This window comes from Panthera onca, chromosome D3, assembly GCF_046562875.1.
Source record: "Panthera onca isolate mPanOnc1 chromosome D3, mPanOnc1 haplotype 2, whole genome shotgun sequence".
Lineage (NCBI taxonomy): Eukaryota > Metazoa > Chordata > Mammalia > Carnivora > Felidae > Panthera > Panthera onca.
Genome location: NC_138350.1, coordinates 57,041,411 through 57,061,896, shown reverse-complemented (window position 1 = coordinate 57,061,896; position 20,486 = coordinate 57,041,411). Strand labels below are relative to the sequence as shown.

Genomic DNA, 20,486 nt, shown 5'->3' with positions numbered 1-20,486 from the left:
TTCCACAAAAGCAAGTAAGCCCCTTTTAAACTTTTAAAAATAACACCATGGAATGCAAAGTGGGCCACAGTTTGCCCAAATGGATTCAGTTTGCTTCCTGTTGCTGTCCTCTGGGAGGCTAAACATCCTATTGAACCCAGATTTCAGGAGAGGAGAAGGAAAACTCTCAGTGATGGCACTGGCATTCAGAACTGCCAGGGGGCTGCACAGAGGACTCCCTCCACAGACAAATGAACTGAGCACTCTTTAAGGGTCAAGAAAATTCCAAGGGAACGAGGAGTTTGGGTGAGGGGGTTGGTCCCTGGTGGTCCGCAGAACTGCCATAAAATGACAACATTTCTAAGATGATGGATTCGGTTGCCACATAAATGTCAGATCCCTCAAGAATGTGGACAGGAATCGTGTGCACTCCATTTTTCCCACAACACACACACCCATCGGGGCGCAGAAGGTAGCCTGGGGTCTTCTTAACTGCTTTTATTCCTCCCTAAATATGTCTGACTGGAGTTTCACTGAGAATTGCAACCCCAGGACGATGACACTCCCTGTTGCTTGGTCCTTTACCCACTTCATCCTCTGTATCACAGAGCCAGTGTGCTTCTCGAGTCCATGCACAGATGGGATCAATTTCATAAAGACACATCAGAAAGAGGCACCTGCATGGTATGTCTTTGTCTCTGGCTTCTTCACATATCCCTTTTCCCTCTACTTCTAGAACATCTCCCATCTGAATGCCCATGGCACCCGGGACCTGGGGGGCTCAGGGCTGAGGTGGGAGAGAGAAGCCCAGGAGCGAGGCAAGCATGTAAGTGTGCAGAGGCTCCCCCCCCCGACCGCCCCCGAGGGGCTAAAGGGAACTCCTGTTGGGTTCACTGTTGTCCAGATTTCTTCCCACCTGAATATCCTCTGACTCAAGGGACTGCCAGGAAGCCCTCAGATTATGTCTTTGACCAACCTCACCAATTATTTCTCTATTCAGAGGCCTAGAATGGGTTGCCCATGGGTCAACTGGTTGGTTGCACATAGCATCGTTATGATGATGAAACTCCTGAATCAACTCCCAAATCAGTAGTATACCTGTCTTCCTATGATAAGTGGCATCACCATTTAACTGTTTTCTTTTTTTCCACTTTTACCCACATCCCAGAGGTTGAAGAATCAAGCCTTTAATGACACCACATCCCACAACACCCCAATATGGGTTAAAGTCCCTCCACCAGCCACACATCCTTAATTTACATGTATTAGTCCCACGTACGTTATATAGATTTTCGCAGAAATAGTAGAGGAATAGTTTATGAGCACTTTTTAAAAGATGGACATTTTTTTCACAGTGGGGGGTGGGGAGCACAGCTCCCAAACTGCGGGGAGATTTTATGGTTGATCTACTTTCACAATAAATGACATGAAACTTACATCAGTGATCATCTTCCCTCTGGTCTTATTTCTTTCTCTGTGGTTGGCCCGTTTCTGTTTCTGCTGCAAAACCCTTTCCCTGGTGGTGCGATACTCCAGTGCAAATTCACTAAGGATCCTGCAGAACTTGTTTATGTTCACTTCCCGAATCGCGTAAGGTGGGTGGCCCATAAAGAGCAAAAAGGAATGGAACCTGCGATAAAACACACGATAATGGTGATGGCTTCAGTTTTAAAGAACAAAAACCTAGGGTCTCAAAACTTTCAGTAAGAAACCAACCAGGCAGGCATCGTGCTTCGTTCCTCGGGCTTTGGGGTTGAAGAGCCTTGAGTGAAAAATGCAACCAGAAGTCAAGTTCAACTCGCTTTCTCGCTGAAGGAGGATGTCTAGGTGTTAGGATTTTAGGAGATTACTGTTTTCCTTTTGCTTATCAGTGTTTTAATGCTTTTCTAAAATGTGTACGCAAATCTTTCGTAAGAGAGAGGATGAAGCACTGTCTTAAAAAAAAGACCACAGTTTCTAGATTATGTAGGAACTGAATAAGGAATAAGGGAATATTGCTTAGTGATTCCTCGATGACCTGCTTTCACAACAACTGGAACACACGTGATCACATGAGTTGTCAACAGATGGTTTGTAAAAATGCTGATAAAATTTTTTGTAAATATTCTGAAATATTTTCTCATGATATCATATACAATCTTAATTTTATTAGGAAGCACCAAACAAGCAGCACAAAATAAATTTCAGCTATTTAACTTCTAAATTAAAAATTAGTGGATTTTAGTGACTTAGCAATTTTGTAAAGGAAATTAAATAAGCAAACATGTACACGATTTTTAGTTATCCAGAAATGAGAAAGAAGATACGAGAAGACAGAGGGACATTTTTATGTAGACGTAACAGTATTATATAAAGGATACCACTATTTATGGACAACTACTTTGGATTTTGATCATTCTAATTTTTACTGTACGAATAGAGGTTTTGATTGGTTTTCAAATGAGAGAAATTGGCTTATTCCTTATGTGAAAAATAATAAAACATACAACTTGTAATTAAAGGGGCTGAAAAAATGTTTACTACCAGAGAATTTAGCTACACCTATAAAGCTGTTGGAGGAAAAACAAATTGTAAGTTTTCATGACTTTGGATTAGCCAATGATTTCTTTCTTATATGTGACACTGACACCATCAGCAACCAAAGAAAAACACAGATAAACTGGACTTAATCAAAACTAAACACTTCTTTAAAAATGTTTATTTATTTTGAGAGAGAGAGCACGAGTGGGAGAGGGGCAGAGAGAGAGAGGGCGAGAAAGGGAATCCCAAGCAGGCTCTGCGCTGTGAGCACAGAGCCTGATGCAGGGCTTGATCCCACAAACTGTGGGATCATGACCTGAGCCACAATCGAGAGTCAGACCCCCAAGTGACTAAGCCACCCAGGTGCCCCCCCCCCCAATTAAACACTTTTGTGTGTCAAAGGACACCATCGAGAGTGAAAAGACAACCCACAAAGTGGAGAAAATATTTGCAAATCATGTCTGATAAGAGATTTGTATCCAGAATATATACAGAAATCTTACGACCCAACACTGAAAAGACAAATGAAATATGGACAAAGGATCTGAATAGACATTTCTCCAAAAAAAAGATACACAAATAGCTAATAAGTGCATGACACGGTGCTTGACATCATTACACATTAGGGGAATGCCAACCCACACCACAAGGAGATGCCACTTAACACTCACTGGGATGGCTATAATAGAAACACACACAATAACAAGTGGTGGTGAGGGTGCAGAGAAGTTAGAGCCCTCAATCAGCAGCAGACGGGAACATAAAATGGCTCAGCTGCTTATGGAAAAGTCTGGCAGTTCCTAAAAACTTAAACATAGGGTTACCATATGACCCAGCACTTTTGCTCCTATATATATCCCCAAAAGAAATGAAAATATGTGCCCACACAAAACCTCTACAGAAATGTTCACAGCAACATTAATCATAACAGCCAAAAAGTAAAAACGACCCAAACGTCCATCAATAAATGAACAAAATGTGGTCTATCCACACACGGTACCACATAACTGGTCCCACTTCCTGTCTCACCTCCAATGACCCCAGCTGCACTAGACTCCTCGAGATCCCTTGAACAAGCCTCGGACTCCAGGCGTGCTATGTGGACCCGGAGATGGCCGAGCTAAGAGTCTGCAGGGCCTGTGAGAGGGGCAGAGAGGCATTCCACTGGCAGGACCACAGGCTCTGAAAGGTGTTCACTCCTAGCCGTTCCCTCTCTCCCATCCTAAAGGATCCCGCCCCAAATACCACCTCCTCAGAGAAGCCTTCCCTGATGTATTTTGTAAAACAGCACCGTGTCACTTCCTGTCTCAATTATACTCTTAATTTTTCTTCCTGGCCCTTACTACTACCTGACATTATACACTGGCTGTATAATACATGATGTGTTGAGATAGGAAGGCGTGTGCAAGAAAAATCAAGGGGACAACCAGTATCTTTGATCGGTCCCATCATCCACCCTTTTCATCAAGTGTGCCACTGAGTAGAGGGTCTGGCCCAGGAAGGGGAAGGGTGGATCTGGGGGTACCAGGAAGCCAGTGAGGGTGTCACTTGTCTCTGTGCCGGCCAGCAAGGCCTTCCTCCGCACTTGCATCTGGGCCCCCGCACTCCAGCACCCACCACAGCGTATACAGCTCAGCCTAACGGGTCTGCGGGAGCTGAGTGAGGGGCTTGCAGGTGAGACGAGGCAGCTGGAGGGGCAGCACGAAGGGAAAGGGTAAGACGCAGATTCAGCCACGCAGAACGAGATTTTCTCAGCCAGGCAATGGTTTTGAAAGCTAAGTCTTACCTAAAGAGGACTAAGTTCTTTCATCTGCCCCGTTATCAAGAGGAGACCCACTGGACTAAGGGAGGGCCAGACAGCACAGGGAGGTGGAAGCACCTGCTTCTTTAGCTTCATGAATGAAGGAGCAGGGAAGGTGGGAGGCCCGATGTGCGTTCTCATCTCTCCCCAAGAAGGTCCTGGAGTGGGGAGAAGTCTGCCGAGAGGCTAAGGGGTGCCGAGGGCAAGAGGAACTTCTGTCCCACCAGGAGGCCCTGGTACGAAACAGAGAGTTCCGGGCCCAAACGGACCACCCCCCCCCCCCCCACCCCACCCCCACCCCCGGCAGAGAGGGAAGGGCAGCCTTGTAAGGTGAGGAAGCAATACGGTCTGGCCAGACTCACTGGCCCTCATGGATCCTGTGTGGTGGACAGTAGACCCTAGGGAACAGGGGGTACGAGCAGAGAGCCTGCGGGGTCTGAGGACACAAATGGAGCAGAGGGGAGACCTGATGAGCTGTCCTTTCAGCCCATCAGTCACACCAGGAGGTGCTGAGCAGAACCGCCCTGGCCTGTCCACGTGGGAGGCTAGTGAGTTTCCAGAGGGCTCTGTCAGAGAACCTATCCCCATCTTCACCACTGGGCTCTAGAAATCACTGGGCTTCCCCAAGGTCAACTTCAGGAGGGGTAGCTCGGAGGAGTCGAACTCTTGAAGTCCAAACATTCGGGAGACTAACAGTTTAGCTGCTTATCCTTTGACTAGGTCGGCAGACTGCTACCCAGCCAGGCAGTGGGTCATTGAGGAGGTGGGCTGAATGGCGAAATAAGCAAAAGTTATTTTGTCTGTGCAGCTGAGCATCATCAGAATAGAACCGCAGCTCTGCTCCCTGCACAGGCTTGAGTTAATGCCCCAGAGACGGATGACCTTCATATTCGGGGAGCCTCAGAGCCGTGTCTGTGTCACCACTGTGTCTTTTAAAAAGGGCCCTATTAAATGAATTCCTAATTACACAGATAAAAATATAACTCTTACATACTTGCAGGTGAGGGAAAAAAATGAAGGCCTAGCTACTTCCAAGTTTCTGATCTGCAATATTTAGGCTGACCTGCAAGCGCATAAGGCACCTGTACCCACATCACCTAGGGTTCTAGTCCTTTCTGGGTCTCAGTTTCCTAAGCGTAAAGGGAACATATTAGACCACAGCAGTGTAGGCTATGCTCCTGGGAATGTTGGGAGCAAGGGAGGGAAAGAGGAAACACAGCCCCTGGGGCTCTCAGTCCCCCAGCGCCATTTCGACAAGATATTCCGGCTTTAATCAGTTCTACATATGGCCTTCCGGCTAACCACTTCATTCAAACCCAGGGTTCTATGGCTTAGATGCTTTGGCTTGGCCACTACCTGGACCTGCCCTTTAGCCCTGCCTCCCCGCGCACACACACACACACACACACACACACACCCCGCCTTTTTTTTTTTAAATGTTTATTTTTGAGAGACAGAGACAGAGTGCAAGTGGGGGAGGGGGAGAGAGAGGGAGACACAGAATCCGAAGCAGGCTCCAGGCTCCAAGCTGTCAGCACAGAGCCATGCTCTTTTACCACCCACAATAACTACGGTGGATTCCTAGCTCGTGCTGGTCATCCCGCATGGGATGGCCAACAGTGAGGAGACAGGGATCTAGGTCATGCAACAGCAACCATCATTTGGGTGACCAGCTTACCAGGGAGAATAGGACAACCAGGGCAAACTATATACATTTTACACATACACACACACACACACACACACACACACACACACACACTAGCTTAAGGAATCACCAAAATGAGTTTTTACCTATCCAGGATAATATGGCTAATGTGATCAGGCATAATAGCTTTCCAAGACTTTCAGAAAATTACTCCAGTTTCATAACATTCCAAGTGGAAACTATTTGTTTATTTGAGTAGTTTTAAGTTGGAAATTGCTTGTATCACACAAAAGCAGGGAGGCCCGAAGCAGCTCACGTTCCCTGCCTCCACTTGCTCACTATGTTAAAAGCATGGTGTACTTTGATTTCACTAAGAAATTTGACCAAATCTCTGATAAGACCCTCCTCCCCAGAGGGCACTAAGAGGTCAAGGTGGAGTGCAGGGAGAGGGATTTACAACTAAATTCCAGAAGTACTGAGTAACGGATGGTCTTCAACCTGGAGGGAAGATTCTGTTCCCTATTCTTGTCTTGCCTAACATTTTTATTTTTTTAAGTTTATTTATTTTTGAGAGAGAGAGCGAGCAAGCGAGAGAGCGCTCGCACAAGTGCGCCCAAGTGATAGGGAGGGGCAGAGAGAGGGAGAAAGAGAGAATCCCAAGCAGGCTCTACACCATCAACACAGAGCCCCACTCGGGGCTCAAACCCATGTACCCTGTGATCATGAGCTGAGCCAAATCAAGAGTTGGATGTTTTACCAACTAAGCCACCCAGGCGCCCTCTGTCTAACATTTGAAGACTACCACCACCTTGTTTGCCCTACAACAGCCTGGACCAAGACCCAGGAGGTACAATTCCCAAAGCAGCAAATGGCACAAGCCAGGCAAGAGCTCACATGCAGGCAAGACAATTAGGTTCCTGATGTTCTGGGTGGATTCAAAGAAAAGCTAAAAGATGAAAGAGAGGAAGAGGAAAAAAAATACATATATTATAAATATATAATATATTTATATTATAAATATATATAAATATATATTATAAATAATATAAATAATAATAAAAAATAGGAAATGTACAGGGATAAATGAAAATATGGCCGATTTGCTTAAAAAGATAATAAAGTGCTCAGATAGAGGTCTGGGAGTGTGCCCAAGGGGCAGGTCTCTGAGAAAGGCCTGCAGTTGAGCTGGCTCCAAGGGGCTCTCTTAACAGAACCACAACGAGGCCTGTTTCAGAAGGTCTGTCACCAGAGCACCTGTTCCAGGGAGACCACAGCCTGTAGGTCCACAGGCTCAGTAGGCCCAGGACAGAGCAGTCAGACCCTGAAGGCCCAGATGAGAAGCCCACAACCGTACTCTGTGATATCGCAAAGAGAAGAGAGTGGTGGTGCGTGGTTAGAAATGCCCTGGCCCTGGAAGTCAGAAGACCCAGGTTCTGGTCCTGGTGCTGCCTCTGCTCACAACTGAGACAGCCCTGGACCCCGGCCAGCCTCCTTGTAGGCAAGGAAGGCCTGACACATCCCTGCACATCTTCCAGGTTCCTCTTGACTCCTGTGACCCTAAGGAAGGCTGGTGCAGAGGGTGGCACCCATTGGGGGGCCCAGGCCTCATCTAGGCGGGTGGCAGTGGAGCAGCCATTGGAGAATCAACAAGGGGAGAGTCTTAGAGGGCATGCTGCACGTTATATAGAGAAAGAGCTTTTCGAACGAGTCAGGCTGCCTTGCGACGACACGTGCTGTAAGTACACAGAACTGTTCAAGCAGCTGCAGGGATACAGGGGTCAGCTTGTCAAGGATCTTATAGATGCAGTTCCTACTCAAATGGGATGTGTGGATCACATGATCTCTAAGATTCCTTCCAACCTCAAAATTCAATGGCATCATATTCTTGGGTGTGTGTGTGTGTGTGTGTGTGTGTGTGTGTAAGAAAATTAAATACCCATGAAACAAACATGTACAAAGGTGTATTTTCTATGTAGCAAGGATTTACAGTACAATTTTTGGAACCTTAACCTTCAGATCTTGGTTTGTAGAATATTTTCAACATGCCATTTTACAGGTGTTTCCATTAGTTCCTTGATCTACTTACCTGTTAATTATTCTTCTATGGACAATCTTTAAAATTATAATTCGCTCTGCACAGTCTTTTAGGAACTCTGACATTCGTTGTTTTAAAACGGGTTTCATTTCATGTTTTGCAATTGCCTTGAGGTGATCCCATGAAGCTTTGCATCTTCTCTCCATCTGACATAAATTATCCTGAAGTTGATCAAAGTCAACCTGAAAATCAGAGAGAGAACATTACAAATGCGCTGAAACAACCAGACATCGACCTGAACCAGGAAAGTGAACTGCCTCCGGGAAGAAACAAACATCAAAACCGAATTTACATGTTCAAATACAAACATATTTATGGCCTAAAAAGTATCTACATGTGTATTTGTCATTATCTTGACATCAGATTATTTAGTGATAAAACTGTTCTCCAAAAGAACCCAATGCAAATATCATTCTTCCTCCCCCCCCCCATATTTGGAAAGAAATCTTAGGAAAGTCTTTGGGAACTGTAAATTAAAACATGATATGAAGGAAGCCTAGTACAAGATGAACTGAGCAGATGTCTCATAAAATTTTTCAGAGGACTCTTGTTCTTCAGAGATGATTTTTCACTTAGGGTTATAGGAATACACCACTCATATCATACATGGATGGTTCTAATATGGTGGGGCCGGCTAAGGGGCAGGCAGCTTCTCTTCCCAGCTGGTCTTTTGTACACTGTGTGACAAATACTATTTATCCACCCATTCATTCATTCATCCCACACCCATGGAGAAAGCGGTATATGTCAGTTCCTATACCAGGCGCTAAGAACACCAAGACAAATGTTGACTGAGACCGAGATGCTGTTCTCGAGGAGGCTTATTGTATAAACAGGTGTACAGACCAAACCCTGAGGACGTGCAGAACCCACCAGGTGTGTGTGTGTGTGTGTGTGTGTGTGTGTGTGTGTGTGTGTGTGTGTATGTGTTTGGGAGAGAGAGAGACATGCACACACAGCTCTTGTTGGCAGCTGGAAGCCATGTGTGCAAAGAACAGATGTGTCATAGCACCCACTATGCTCTTCAAGGAAGCGGGAACAGCTTGGCTTAACGGAGGTTGCCTCAACTCAGGCTTTCTAAAGTGATTCTTTTACTGAATTGCTAGACTAGAAATTACGTGAATTAAAGAGTCATGGAAAAAAATGCATTTGAGGGCATTTAATGGAGAGAGATACAAGACGGGGGAAACAAACGAGAAGGCTAGGAGGAGAGGCAGAAACAGATGAACCTAGGGAGGAGACCGAGGGCACAGAAGTAGATGCAGAGTGGGAGTTGGTGGGAAAAGGTGAACACAGGGCAAATCAAGGTCAGAAGGAGAAAGCAGATGCCTGGAGGTGAACCACCATTCTTAGATGATGGAGGTCAAGAGATGTGAGTGCCCAGGGCACTTGCGGGAGTGGTCCCGCTCTCCTTGAGACAATGGAAGAGATCAAGTCAAGGAAGGTCAATTCAATGAGGGGATCTTTCACCAGACAGGATAAAGCCTTGCTGAGCACAAGAGATGCCCTGGGGGCCAGGCAAGACATTGCAAGTCCTGGGTTTCTTGGGTGCTGAAGAGCCAAAAACAGAAGGCAAGTTTGGGCAGACTCAGGTAAGCAGGGGATTCATGGAACTTTGAGAAAAATGATTTGCTTGAAACCAAAGGAATTCTGGATCGAGATTAGATGACAGATTCTGGGTCTTAGTAGAGCTGAGAAAAAAAATATATCAGGTGTTCAGCTGAGAGGGGGGGAAAAAAAGCAGATATAGAAAAGGACTAAATAGTTCAAAGAATAAGTCTAGCAAAGGATGACCTGGGACTGACAAGTAATGTCTAGGAGATTTTAAGGCAATTGTAATAGGTCTAACCATAATTCTCTGGATCTGTCCTCATTTGCATCTGGCAGGGCCCGGCTACACAATAAAATGACTTCAGTGCAGCTCAGATCTGCACTGAGCAGCCCTGTGCAGTCTGACCAGGTGACGCTTTAGCCCGTAAGGTGGGGGCAGAAGAAAGGAGCCTATTGCCGACAGGAGCCAGGTGGGAGGCTTGTGAGGAAGTGCCATTTCTGGGTTGGAGCTTAATGCAGCTTCTTTGGAGGGGGCTGGAAGGCTGCCTCATCTGGCTGGCCGCCTGCCTGGCCGAAGGCCTGCGAGGACACGCGACCTGAGCCTTCACAATTCCCTCACGACCTCCCATTCTGCTACTAGCTCCACTTTGCAGGGGAGAAACCGACGCACAGAGAGGTTAAGTAACTTGTGAGAGACCATGCAGCTGTAAGCAGTGGAATTGGGATCCGAACCCTCAACCTCTCTGGCTTTCTCTCAGAGTTTCTTCAGTCTAAGTTCTCAACCGGCATGCCTTACGCCTAGATTTGCCCCTTTAAAATTCCACCTCAGAGGGGCACCTGGGTGGCTCAGTCAGTTAAGCATCCGACCTCAGCTCAGGTCATGATCTTATGGTTCCTGAGTTCAGGCCCCGCGTTGGCCTCTGTGCTGGCAGTTCAGAGCCTGGAGCCTGCTTCAGATTCTGCGTCTGCCTCTCTCTCTGCCCCTCCTCCACTCCGTCTCTACAACAAATAAACATTAAAAACATTTTTTTTTTTTTTTTTAATTCCACCTCAGTTAGAGAGCTGGACTTGTTGCCTTCTTGGAGAAGGAAGTCCTTGCCAGAAGACCTCTCCTGAGGACTGCTCCATAGGGGCCACTTGTGTCTGTAGGAAGACCCGTGAGCTGTGTTCTGAAGCAAAGTCAAACCTTATCAAGTCAGACTGGGATGCTGTGGGATGGCTCAGGGACACAGTCATCCTGCAGACGCCAGGGCAGTGTGCCCCTTGGGGGTTGTAATGCTGAGGCCTGACGTGTGGCACCACAGGACAGAGTGAATGCAACTAGGGCTGAGGTTTCTTGAGCCTTATTTTGTACCGGTCCACGTAGAAGGATCCCTCAATACCCACAAAGGCTTTGGGAGTAAAGGCGGAGAAGCGGTAGATACCCTCTTGCAAGCCACAGAGAGCTGGGTCAATAGTCATCTCTAGTAATTGCCAAAGTTAATAGGTAAAATCTACCTGCACTTTTGGCCTGTGTAGCCAATCTTCAGACCAGAATAAGTTATTTAGTTTTCATTTAACTAATCACCAAGCATCCTTTGGGGAAGGCCTGATACTGAGGGGGGCGCTGGGGCAGTCACTGGGGGTCAGCCTGGTATCAGGACTCCTAGGCCAGGGCTACTTAGCTAGAAGCAGGCTCTACCTAGGAGAAGGCCCTGGGAAAGAACAAAGGACCACCTATAAAAAGGGAACCGATTTGATCTGTGTGGGTCCCGTAACAAGACCAAGATGACCCTAGCCATGCAGCAGACTCTGTCTCAGACAGAGGTGTTCCTAACAAACTGCCTTCTGAGAAGGTGCTCGTGGTGGGTGTCAGAGCAGGGGTTGGAGGACCCCCTGTTGAGACACTCAGAGGGGCTTTTTGTCTTGGTTAGGATACTGAAGTAATATTTGTAAACACTTCAGAACAGTGCCTGGCACAGAGTAAACGCAGTAAGGCTGCCTGTGAAGTAAAGGAGTCTGTTCTTAGAAGCCTGTGGTCAGCTGCTGAGGCTGGGAGATCTCCGGCCATGCCTCCTTCTACCTCAAGGCAGGTGCACCATCAGGCCGGCCCAGGACCCCCTGCTCGCTGTACCCGGCAGCTGCCAGCCTGTGGCTCCAGAGGCAGGTGAAGGAGGTTCCCAGCCCCTGGGGCCCCACAGGCCAGTTCTGTGGGAGAAGGCAGAGAGAAGGAGTTCCGTGAAGGAGGCCTCAGCAAAGCCCCCTCCCCATGTGTCCCCTCTTCCCACTACTCTCTCTCTCCTCTTCTGACACTAGAGTCCAGTGTGTCCCAGAGCTAAAGGCTGTCTGCTTTCAGCTCCTCAGCCTGCCCAGGTTGGGTTTCTAGAAGTTTCCTCCACTGGTCTCTGACTCCTGTTGCCCTATTCAGCCCCTCCCCATGAGTTTCCTGTTGCTCCCAAGACCCTCACATCTCCCAGTTCTGCTGTGTTTGGGGTTCCTCTGGGGCTGGTCAGCCTCAGTGATGTTCCTGCAAGTGGGGGCCGCTGGGTGCCCAGCTACTGCAACTGTCTTTGTTCTAATAAACACAAGTTCACGAAGCTCTTTAGCTCTGCACTCAATTTAAGAGTCTGCAGCCGAGAGGCCAATGCTCTATACTGTTTACAGCCCCATAAAAACGGTTCCCTCTGTGAAAGATCACAGGAATAGCTAATCTGTGTGTGTGTGTGGGGGGGGGGGGGCAGCAGGGGGCCAGGTGTGCCCTGTTTCCTGGCTCCACGTTTCACAGCAGGGACCCATGGAAGTCTTAGCAGGAGCCAAATTGCATCTTTTTGACATTGTTGCCTGAGCTGGGAAGTTCGAGCAAGCTGGGAAGTTTTAAAGCTTGGGAGAATCCAGGCCTGGTGAGTAACACTACTCAGCCGTGGATGTAGCAGTCAGGACTGGGATGGCAGGCTTGCCTCACATACCTCAGTAGGAAAGAATCTGATGGAGAACCAGAGATGGGAAAAGGATCTTAAAAGTCCATTACCAACAGCACGAGACAGGTCATATCCACAAACTCTAGAGCAAGGGTTGCAAGCAGCACTTGGACACTTTTACTTCATAGAGCCTGTGCCCCTCAGAGATGACTGGCAAAGATCCGGCATCTGAGGGAGAGACACGGCCCACTCCTCTGGGCCCACAGACATACCTTGGCTGACCTGGTGACGGCCCCGATCTCCGAGTACAGATCAGAGCTGTCTGGGAAGTTTTCCACCACCATGGTGCACACGTGGTGGAGAAGCGACTGCTTGTGCACGGTGTCCTTGACTTCTGGAACCTTCTCGAGGTAGCTTAACTCAAACGCTTTGGCCTGTTTGGTGAACATTAAATAAAAGACAAGGAGCACAAGTTTTACACAGGCTCTTCGAAAGGCACAAATGGCTGGAATCAATGTCCTGTTGGAGTAGCCTAATATTTAGTTCCTCTGTGACTGGAGCTTCTCAGGCCACATGCTCCATTATCCTTAGCTGATCACACATAGACCAGACATACTGAGCATGAAATGAACCTCTAGCCCTTTCCCAGACATGAGGTACCCCAGGCCTCTATGCCTAAATCAGAGTGCTGGGAGGCTGGGTCTCTGGCATCTGGGTATCTCAACTTTCTTTCTTTCTTTGCCCTCTACTTTGCTGCTTCCTGACCAAAGATAGGCCATTTTTTTAAAAAGTTTGTTTTATAATGTATATAAGTACAAACATTCAAGCAATAAGTTCGGGAAAAAAATGGGGGAGGAGGACAAAAGAAACTCTCTCCGATGTCATTTTGAGAGTAGCAATTTTTTTTTTCTAAGTTTTCCTATTTGTACAGCAAGATACAGGCTCAAATAAATAGGCCCTGATAAGTTTAGGACAAAATTCCTTCTAGATTTTCCAGCAATACAAAAGTTAACTTGTTCATCTGTGCTTTGGAGGACCAGAGGTACAACCTCCCTCAGCAAATGAAAGGCAGGAACTTTGTGACAAGGGAGGTAGGAGAATAAGGAATATAAAAGACTTACATTAGTTCCATTTAGAAAGTTCCCAATGGCTAAAAGAGTAGACAGGATAAAGCCCAAGGTTTTATTGTTCTCCAGTTGGTCTATTCCTTCCTTCAGATCCAAAAGTGGTTCTGCCACTTCCTTTCAATTAAAAAAAGTTGGAAGGTGATGATAAAGAATGGACATTTTGGCTTTACTTTGTTTTTGTGTTTTTAACTTTTGTACAAAGTAACCACAGCAGAGTTCTGGGTATAAGGCAATCCCATGTTATGAGCACATGCTCTTAAGTATGGAAGTGCCAACGGGCAGCAGGGAAGTCTAGTCCCCAAAGTCTCCCCAGTGGAGACCAAATGGGTACCTGTGGCTACTTGTGCTGGGGTGACAAATGCTCCATCTTCCGCTGTTCCTGCCCATCTGCCAAGCTCAGGCAGGACCCTCAGACCACACTCCCCTCTCATTTTCTCTTTTGACGATGGTTAACTTCTAGGACCCTCTTCCTTTGCATGTTCCTTCAGCATCTTCCACAGTCTTCCTCTCACCTTTCTCCTTCTAGGCAGATGGCACCAGAAACTGTCCCTCACTGTCCTCTGACCCCTCAGGTCTCCTAACCTCCCCTCTAGGACTCTATGGCTGATCACTTCTTAGCCTGGGCTACTTTCTAGAAGCCTGCCATCCTCACTACTGCCACTGCCTTCCAAACACCCACTCTCAGACTTCCACACTGGTTTTGAGACCATGTCATGCCAAGTCGTCTCAGTCCTACGTCTCTTCATCCCTGCTTGATTCCTGAATGAATCTAAACACCACGGTCCCTCCTGAAGCCCCTACACTCACTGCCACCTATTTTGTCCTCAGCATAAGACCTTGCTGCCTCCTTTGTCAGAGGATGGAGACCACACAGCCTCTCTTCCTATGCTTTTAGTCTATCTCCTTTGGGCATTTCCTCTCAATTACGCTCATTCCAGCTCACCTTCCACCTCTTTCCTCTCTACTGGTTCCTTCTACTCAGCCTGTAAATTTCCCCAGTCCAGAGGACACCTGCTCCTTCTGCTTCCTACCCAGATGAGTCTCCCCATGCCTTCACTGTTAAGGCTCTTTCCTTCTGTTCTCCTCCAAACCTCTTGCACTGTTTCATTCTCAACTTCCTACAGAGATACTCTCTCAAAGTGACCTGATGCTGGCTAATCGCCACAGTCAATGACAGTTGAGGTGATTATTATCAGGTGGAAGGATTACAGGTCACTTTCTATATGGGCATTTCTACGTTTTCTAAATTTTCTACACTGAGTATATAGAGTCAAACATTGTTTATTTTTTTTAACCAGTCATCTGATGCCCTCAAGCAAATGTCTCAGGCTGGTGCCAGGCAGACATTGGAGAATAATGCCTCACCGGCCAGCTGCCAATCCCTTAGTGTAGACACAACCTCATAATTAACTTGCCTTTCAAACCCTCACTTAAGAATGATAGTTCACTGCCTTCACAAATGAAAAACTGACTTTCTCAACACTGGGGATGAGGACTGGCTGCCTCCCTTCCTAAATGCGTACCTTTTCTGTCGTTTCATAGTCCATTTTGAATGCCCAGAGGTGAAGCCGAGCGGAGAGCTCGCTGATGGAGGAGAGGGTGAGGAGGAACTGCTCAGCACTGCCCAGTGGCACATCGGGGTTGGCCAGCTGTGCTTCTTGGATTTTCTGCTTCTCCTCTTCGGTGGGGATCATGGTTAGGATTTTCTGGAAAGATGGAATGATATCGTATATTCTTTGCGATGGACCCTCTCCCAGCCCTTTGACATTTCCAAAATCATACTGTAATTTTCCATCAGGTAGTAAAGAGATTCTGTCATCAATGTTCATATCATTTATAAGTGGTACATCATTATAAACCAAATACTGTAGAGAAGAAGAGCCCCAGGTAGGGTCAAAATTCACATTCATTTGTTCTAAAATGATCTCTCTCTCTCTCCTTTAACCTCCTATTCCATAAGGAATTTAAACAACTTGCCTTAAATTTTCTGGGTCTTGTATATGAAGGACATTCTAGACAAGAAAGGGGGGATGGGAGGTGAGATAATGGTGAAAGAATAAGATGGAAGGTTAGAGAACAGCTCCCTGCTCCCTAGGAAACAGGAAAATTTGTCAAGACAGTATGAGAACTCAGACTGGCTTTTGTACATGGAGCATAGTAATATTTAAACTGTATTTCACATTTTATGTAGAAATGAAAACACTTGAAATAATACCAAACTCAAGTCTGGTTGGAGAAAAATGATGGTATTTGCAAAACAGCAAAACCTACTTACTAATGAAAAAAATATCTTATGCTTCTATTTGTTTCTGGTTAAAATTAACAATGGAAGGCAGAGGTGGTAAAAAGTCATCAGAAGGATGATGATTCCTATAGGTTCAAACTCCTTAGTGATTATGAGAAGTATTTTAAAAGAAGGTAAAAATTCCTGTTATGTAACATTTCACAAGCAACATTATTAAAGGTAAGGGGTCATTATTTTTCTCTCATTTCTCCTTCTCTAGCATTGTGCCACACTTTTTGGTAACTTCTATTCATTCATTAATTCTAAATGGCTTTGGTTGCTGCTCTCCAGTAGCAAGTATCTGGATAGAAGTGGATGGAGCCCTCCTTCTGGGTAAGATAGAGTAGACATACTCTACCCCATCTCACTGAATGCAAGTATACACCCTGGTCCGCATGAATGGAGCAGATATTTGAAGACTCTAAAAAGTATACAGTGGCAGGTGGACTAGGGAAGATCATCAGAATTGGAAGTTCAACTCAACTGCAATGAGTTGACTCTTTGTCCTCTGGCATTCCCCAGCCTGAGCTCACATAGCCCCAGACCTGGAAGAGGGCATCAGGTACAGACAGAGAGAACTCCAGGGAAATCCTCTAGTGCCCAATTATGGAGTGGGAAAGGGTTTCTTAGTAGTGACACTAGTGGCAGCAGAGGCTGGCAAGACACCTAAAGCTCTGAGGGAGGAAACCTTCCTTTCCAATCAAAGAGGCTGTAGTCCCAAAGGGTGGGACTAAGGGAGTAGACAGGATAAAGACCAAGGTTTTATTGTTCTCCAGTTGGTCTGTTCCATCCTTAAGGTCCCAAAGTGGCTCTGCCACTTCCTTTCAATTAAAAAAAGAATCAAAATAAGATAATAAAGAATGTCCATTTTGGGGGGTGTCTATGTATCTCAAGTCGGTTAAGGGTCCGGTTCTTGATTTTGGCTCAGGTTATGATCTCATGGTCTATGGGATTGAGCCCTGCATCGGGCTCTGTGTTGATGGTGGGGAGCCTGCTTGCGATTCTCTCTCTCCCTCTCTCTCTACCCCTCTCCCGCTCATGTGTGTTCGTGTGCGTGCTCTCTCAACATAAATAAACTTAAAAAAAATGTACATTTTGGCTTTACATTGTTCTTTTTAATTTTTGTACAAGGTAAATAACAGGTGGAGTTCTCCTCAGTATAAGGCAGTCCCATGTGATGGGCACATGTCCCTAGGCACGTGTTGTCTTCCCTCTGCTTGACCCCACACACCGGCACAGAAAGTGTATGGCAAAGTGAGGTAACCGAGCCCCAGCTTTCAGCTGGAGAACCAGAAAGGTAAGCCCCCAGGGAACTAGAAAGTACTAGGGAGGTAAGGGAAAAATGAAGAGCCTGGCAAAGCAGGCACAAAATATGGTTTAAGAACCTCTGGGGTGATCCCTGAGCTGTTTATGTATGAATCTGACCTTAAACAACAAAGGCTGTGAAAGCTGATACTGGAATCACAGTCCAAAAAAGGCAGGTCAGAGCCTGTGGCCTGAACCCAAGCAACTGGGGAATAATTTTCTTTTTTTTCCCCCCAAACCAGAATTACCCCAATACAAAAACTAGACAAAGATACTACAATAAAACCACAGACCAACATCCCTGAATAACTTATATGCACAAATCCTTAACAAAACTATTTTTAAATATATTAATGTCAATATACTAATACATATAAACATTGCTGTATTTTATGAAGTAATATGTTAAAAACAAGAACCACAAGGCTGATTCAGTACAAAAAAAAAAAAAAAAACACAAAAAACAATCAATGAAAGTAATCGACCAGATCAATGGTCTGAACAAGAAAATTCACATAATAACATCAATTGATGCAGAAACAGTTTTGATAAAATTCAATATACATCCCTAAAAAACACCTCTCAGCAGCCTGGCAATAGAAGGAATCTCCTCCATCTGATAAGTGACATTTGTAAAACACCTACAGCTCATATCATACTTGATGGTGACAGACTGAATACTTTCCTTCTAAGATTTAGAAAAAGTAAAGTTTTTAAGATTAAAAAAAAAAAGAGAGAAACATACAGATAAGAAAGGAAAAAGCAAAACTATTCCTACCACAGAAAGTACTTGCCTATATAGAAAATTGTGAGGAACCTACAAAAATTTATGAAACAGCGAGTTTAACTATGTTGTGTAATTTAAGGTTAATACATAAAAATTCATGTCATTTCTTTATTAACAGTAAACAATTACAAACTGAAAATTAAAAAAAAATACCATTTATAATGAAAGACTTAGATATAAATCTAACAAATCACGTACAGGATCTGTATGCTAGAAAGTAAAAATGCTGATGAAAGTAATCAAAGACAATCTAATATAAATGGGGAATACCATGTTCACGGAAGGACTCAATATAGCCAAGATATTAACTTTCCCAAAACTGATCTATAACTCTAACTCAATTCCAATAAAAATACCAGCATGAATTTTTTGTCGATATAGACAAGCTGGTTCTAAAAGTTATGTGGCAAGACAGATGAGCCAAACAACAAAAACAATTTTGAAAACAGGTAAGGTCTCCCATACAGGTATAGGAATAAAACAATGTGGCGTGGACAATAGGACAAACACATGGGTCAGTGGGAAAATACAGGGAATCCAGAAAGAGAGGAAACAAATACAGCCCAGTGATTTTGACCAAGGTACAAAAGCAGCTCAATAGAGAAAAGATAGTATTTTCAACAAATGGTGCTGGAACTGGAATCCATGTGCAAAAAATGTTACATATAAATTAACTCAAAAGGTTCACAGATCTAAAAGTCAAAGGTAACACTACAAAACTTCTAAGAGGAAGCACAGAAGAGGGGTGCCTCGGTGGCTCAGTTGGTTAAGTATCTGATTTCAGCTCAGGTCATGATCTCATTGTTCATGAGTTTGAGCCCTTCGTCGGGCTCTGTGCTGATGGCTCAGAACCTGGAGCCTGCTTTGGATTCTTTGGAGTCTCCTTCTCTCTCTGTCCCTCCCCGCTTGCACTCTGTCTCTCTTTCTCTCAAAAATAAACATCAAAAATTTTTTTCTTTAAAAGAGGAAACATAGAATAACATGTTTGCGACCCATGTTAGGCCACAAACTCTTAGACACAACACCAAAAGAGACTAGGGTTGAGAAACTGAACTTTATCCAAATTGAAACTTTTTTATCTGTGAAAGACACTGAAAATAAAGACAAATTATAGTTCCTCAAAAGGTTATGATTTATCATATTACCCAGCGATTCCATTTGGAGGTATTTACCCTAGAAAAATGAAAACTGAAGTTCACATAAAAACCTGTACGTGACTATCTGTAGCAGTCTTATTCACACTTGCCGAAAACCTGACCAGGCTACATAATCCTTCAACAGACGCACAGACAAACCGTGGCACATCCCTGCAATGCTACGGTGCTCAGCAATAAAAAGGGACCAGCTATAGATACACACCACAACTTGGATGAATCTCAAAAGTGCCCATCATGCTGAGTGAAAGAAGTCAGTCTTACAAGGCTATACTGCATGGTTCCAAAAAGAATTTTTTGTCTTTCTCAAAAAGACAAAACCATAGTCATGGCAAGAGATCAGTGGTTTCCAGGGGGCTACAGGTAGGTGAAGGGCTTGACTAGAAAGAGCTACCGTAAGACCTTTTCTGGGACATAGGACTGTTGTGAATCCTGACTGCCATGGTCACTGCTCATGAATTTATAGATTTTACAACTCACAGAACTAACTGGACACCAAAACAGGTCAGTTTTCCTCTATAGTAACACACACACAAAAATTAAAAATAAAATTAAAAACTGGACAAGACAGCACAATCCACAAACACGCAGATGTGCGCACAATGTATCTGAGTGCGGTGGCTGGCATCCTGGGTCTGATGAGAGAGTCCTCAGGATGGTCATCTCTGGAGTTTCTTAGAAGGTAGAGAGGCCAAACCACACTCAGCTGTGTCTTCTGTGCATTAGTCGCAGCGAGGATGCAGAAGGGGAGCCTAGAAGCCTCCTCTTCCAATATTCCCTTCATCGTGGCCCCGACACAGACTGAGTGGGTGGAACGTAGGCATCAGGGCACTTATTCAGCAACAATGCTCTTTGCTCCCACCTGTCCACACAGATGGTTTAAAAAAAAAATAACCCAAAAAATGCAGGCAGATGTCACCACTTTAAAAACATTCAGGATCTGAATTTAACCAGCCTTCAAAACAAAAACTAAAATTTGTGTTCTCATTTTCTTACTGCTTAAGTTGTTTAAAGCATGCACAAGAACTCCAGAACAAAAAATTGCCAACACTTTTCCTCCTTCCTCAGCAGGCATTTTCCGGCAATGATTTTAGTTGCTTCTTTCCTTTGGGAAAGTAATCAAACACTCTTACTTTTGTTTTGTACTTCTCTGACTAATTTAAACCATTTGCTCACCGCTGCAGATTTATGAGGTTGCCAGCTGCCGGTTTATTTCACTTTATTTTTTACACATCCCTGGCAATAAAAATAGCCATAAGACAGTGGAAAGGCAGGTCAAACCCACCTTCTAGGAGCTGATGGCTTTCTTCCATGAGCAGATGCTAAGGGGATGAGCAC

The 20,486-nt window shown here is 45.1% G+C and overlaps 1 protein-coding gene across 8 annotated transcripts in view; it reads right to left on the bottom strand.

Annotated features, from left to right (window-relative positions):
* Nucleotides 1-20,486, bottom strand: part of FHOD3 (formin homology 2 domain containing 3) — a 468,838-nt gene that overhangs the window by 23,286 nt on the left and 425,066 nt on the right. For all 8 annotated transcript variants that reach the window (XM_060613641.3, XM_060613642.3, XM_060613644.3 and 5 more), the window contains 5 exons: nt 15,142-15,324; nt 13,613-13,732; nt 12,764-12,925; nt 8,035-8,225; nt 1,417-1,609 (listed from right to left, as the gene is read on the bottom strand). In XM_060613641.3, coding sequence (XP_060469624.2) covers nt 1,417-1,609; nt 8,035-8,225; nt 12,764-12,925; nt 13,613-13,732; nt 15,142-15,324 — 849 coding nt within the window. The remainder of the gene's footprint in view (nt 1-1,416; nt 1,610-8,034; nt 8,226-12,763; nt 12,926-13,612; nt 13,733-15,141; nt 15,325-20,486) is intronic.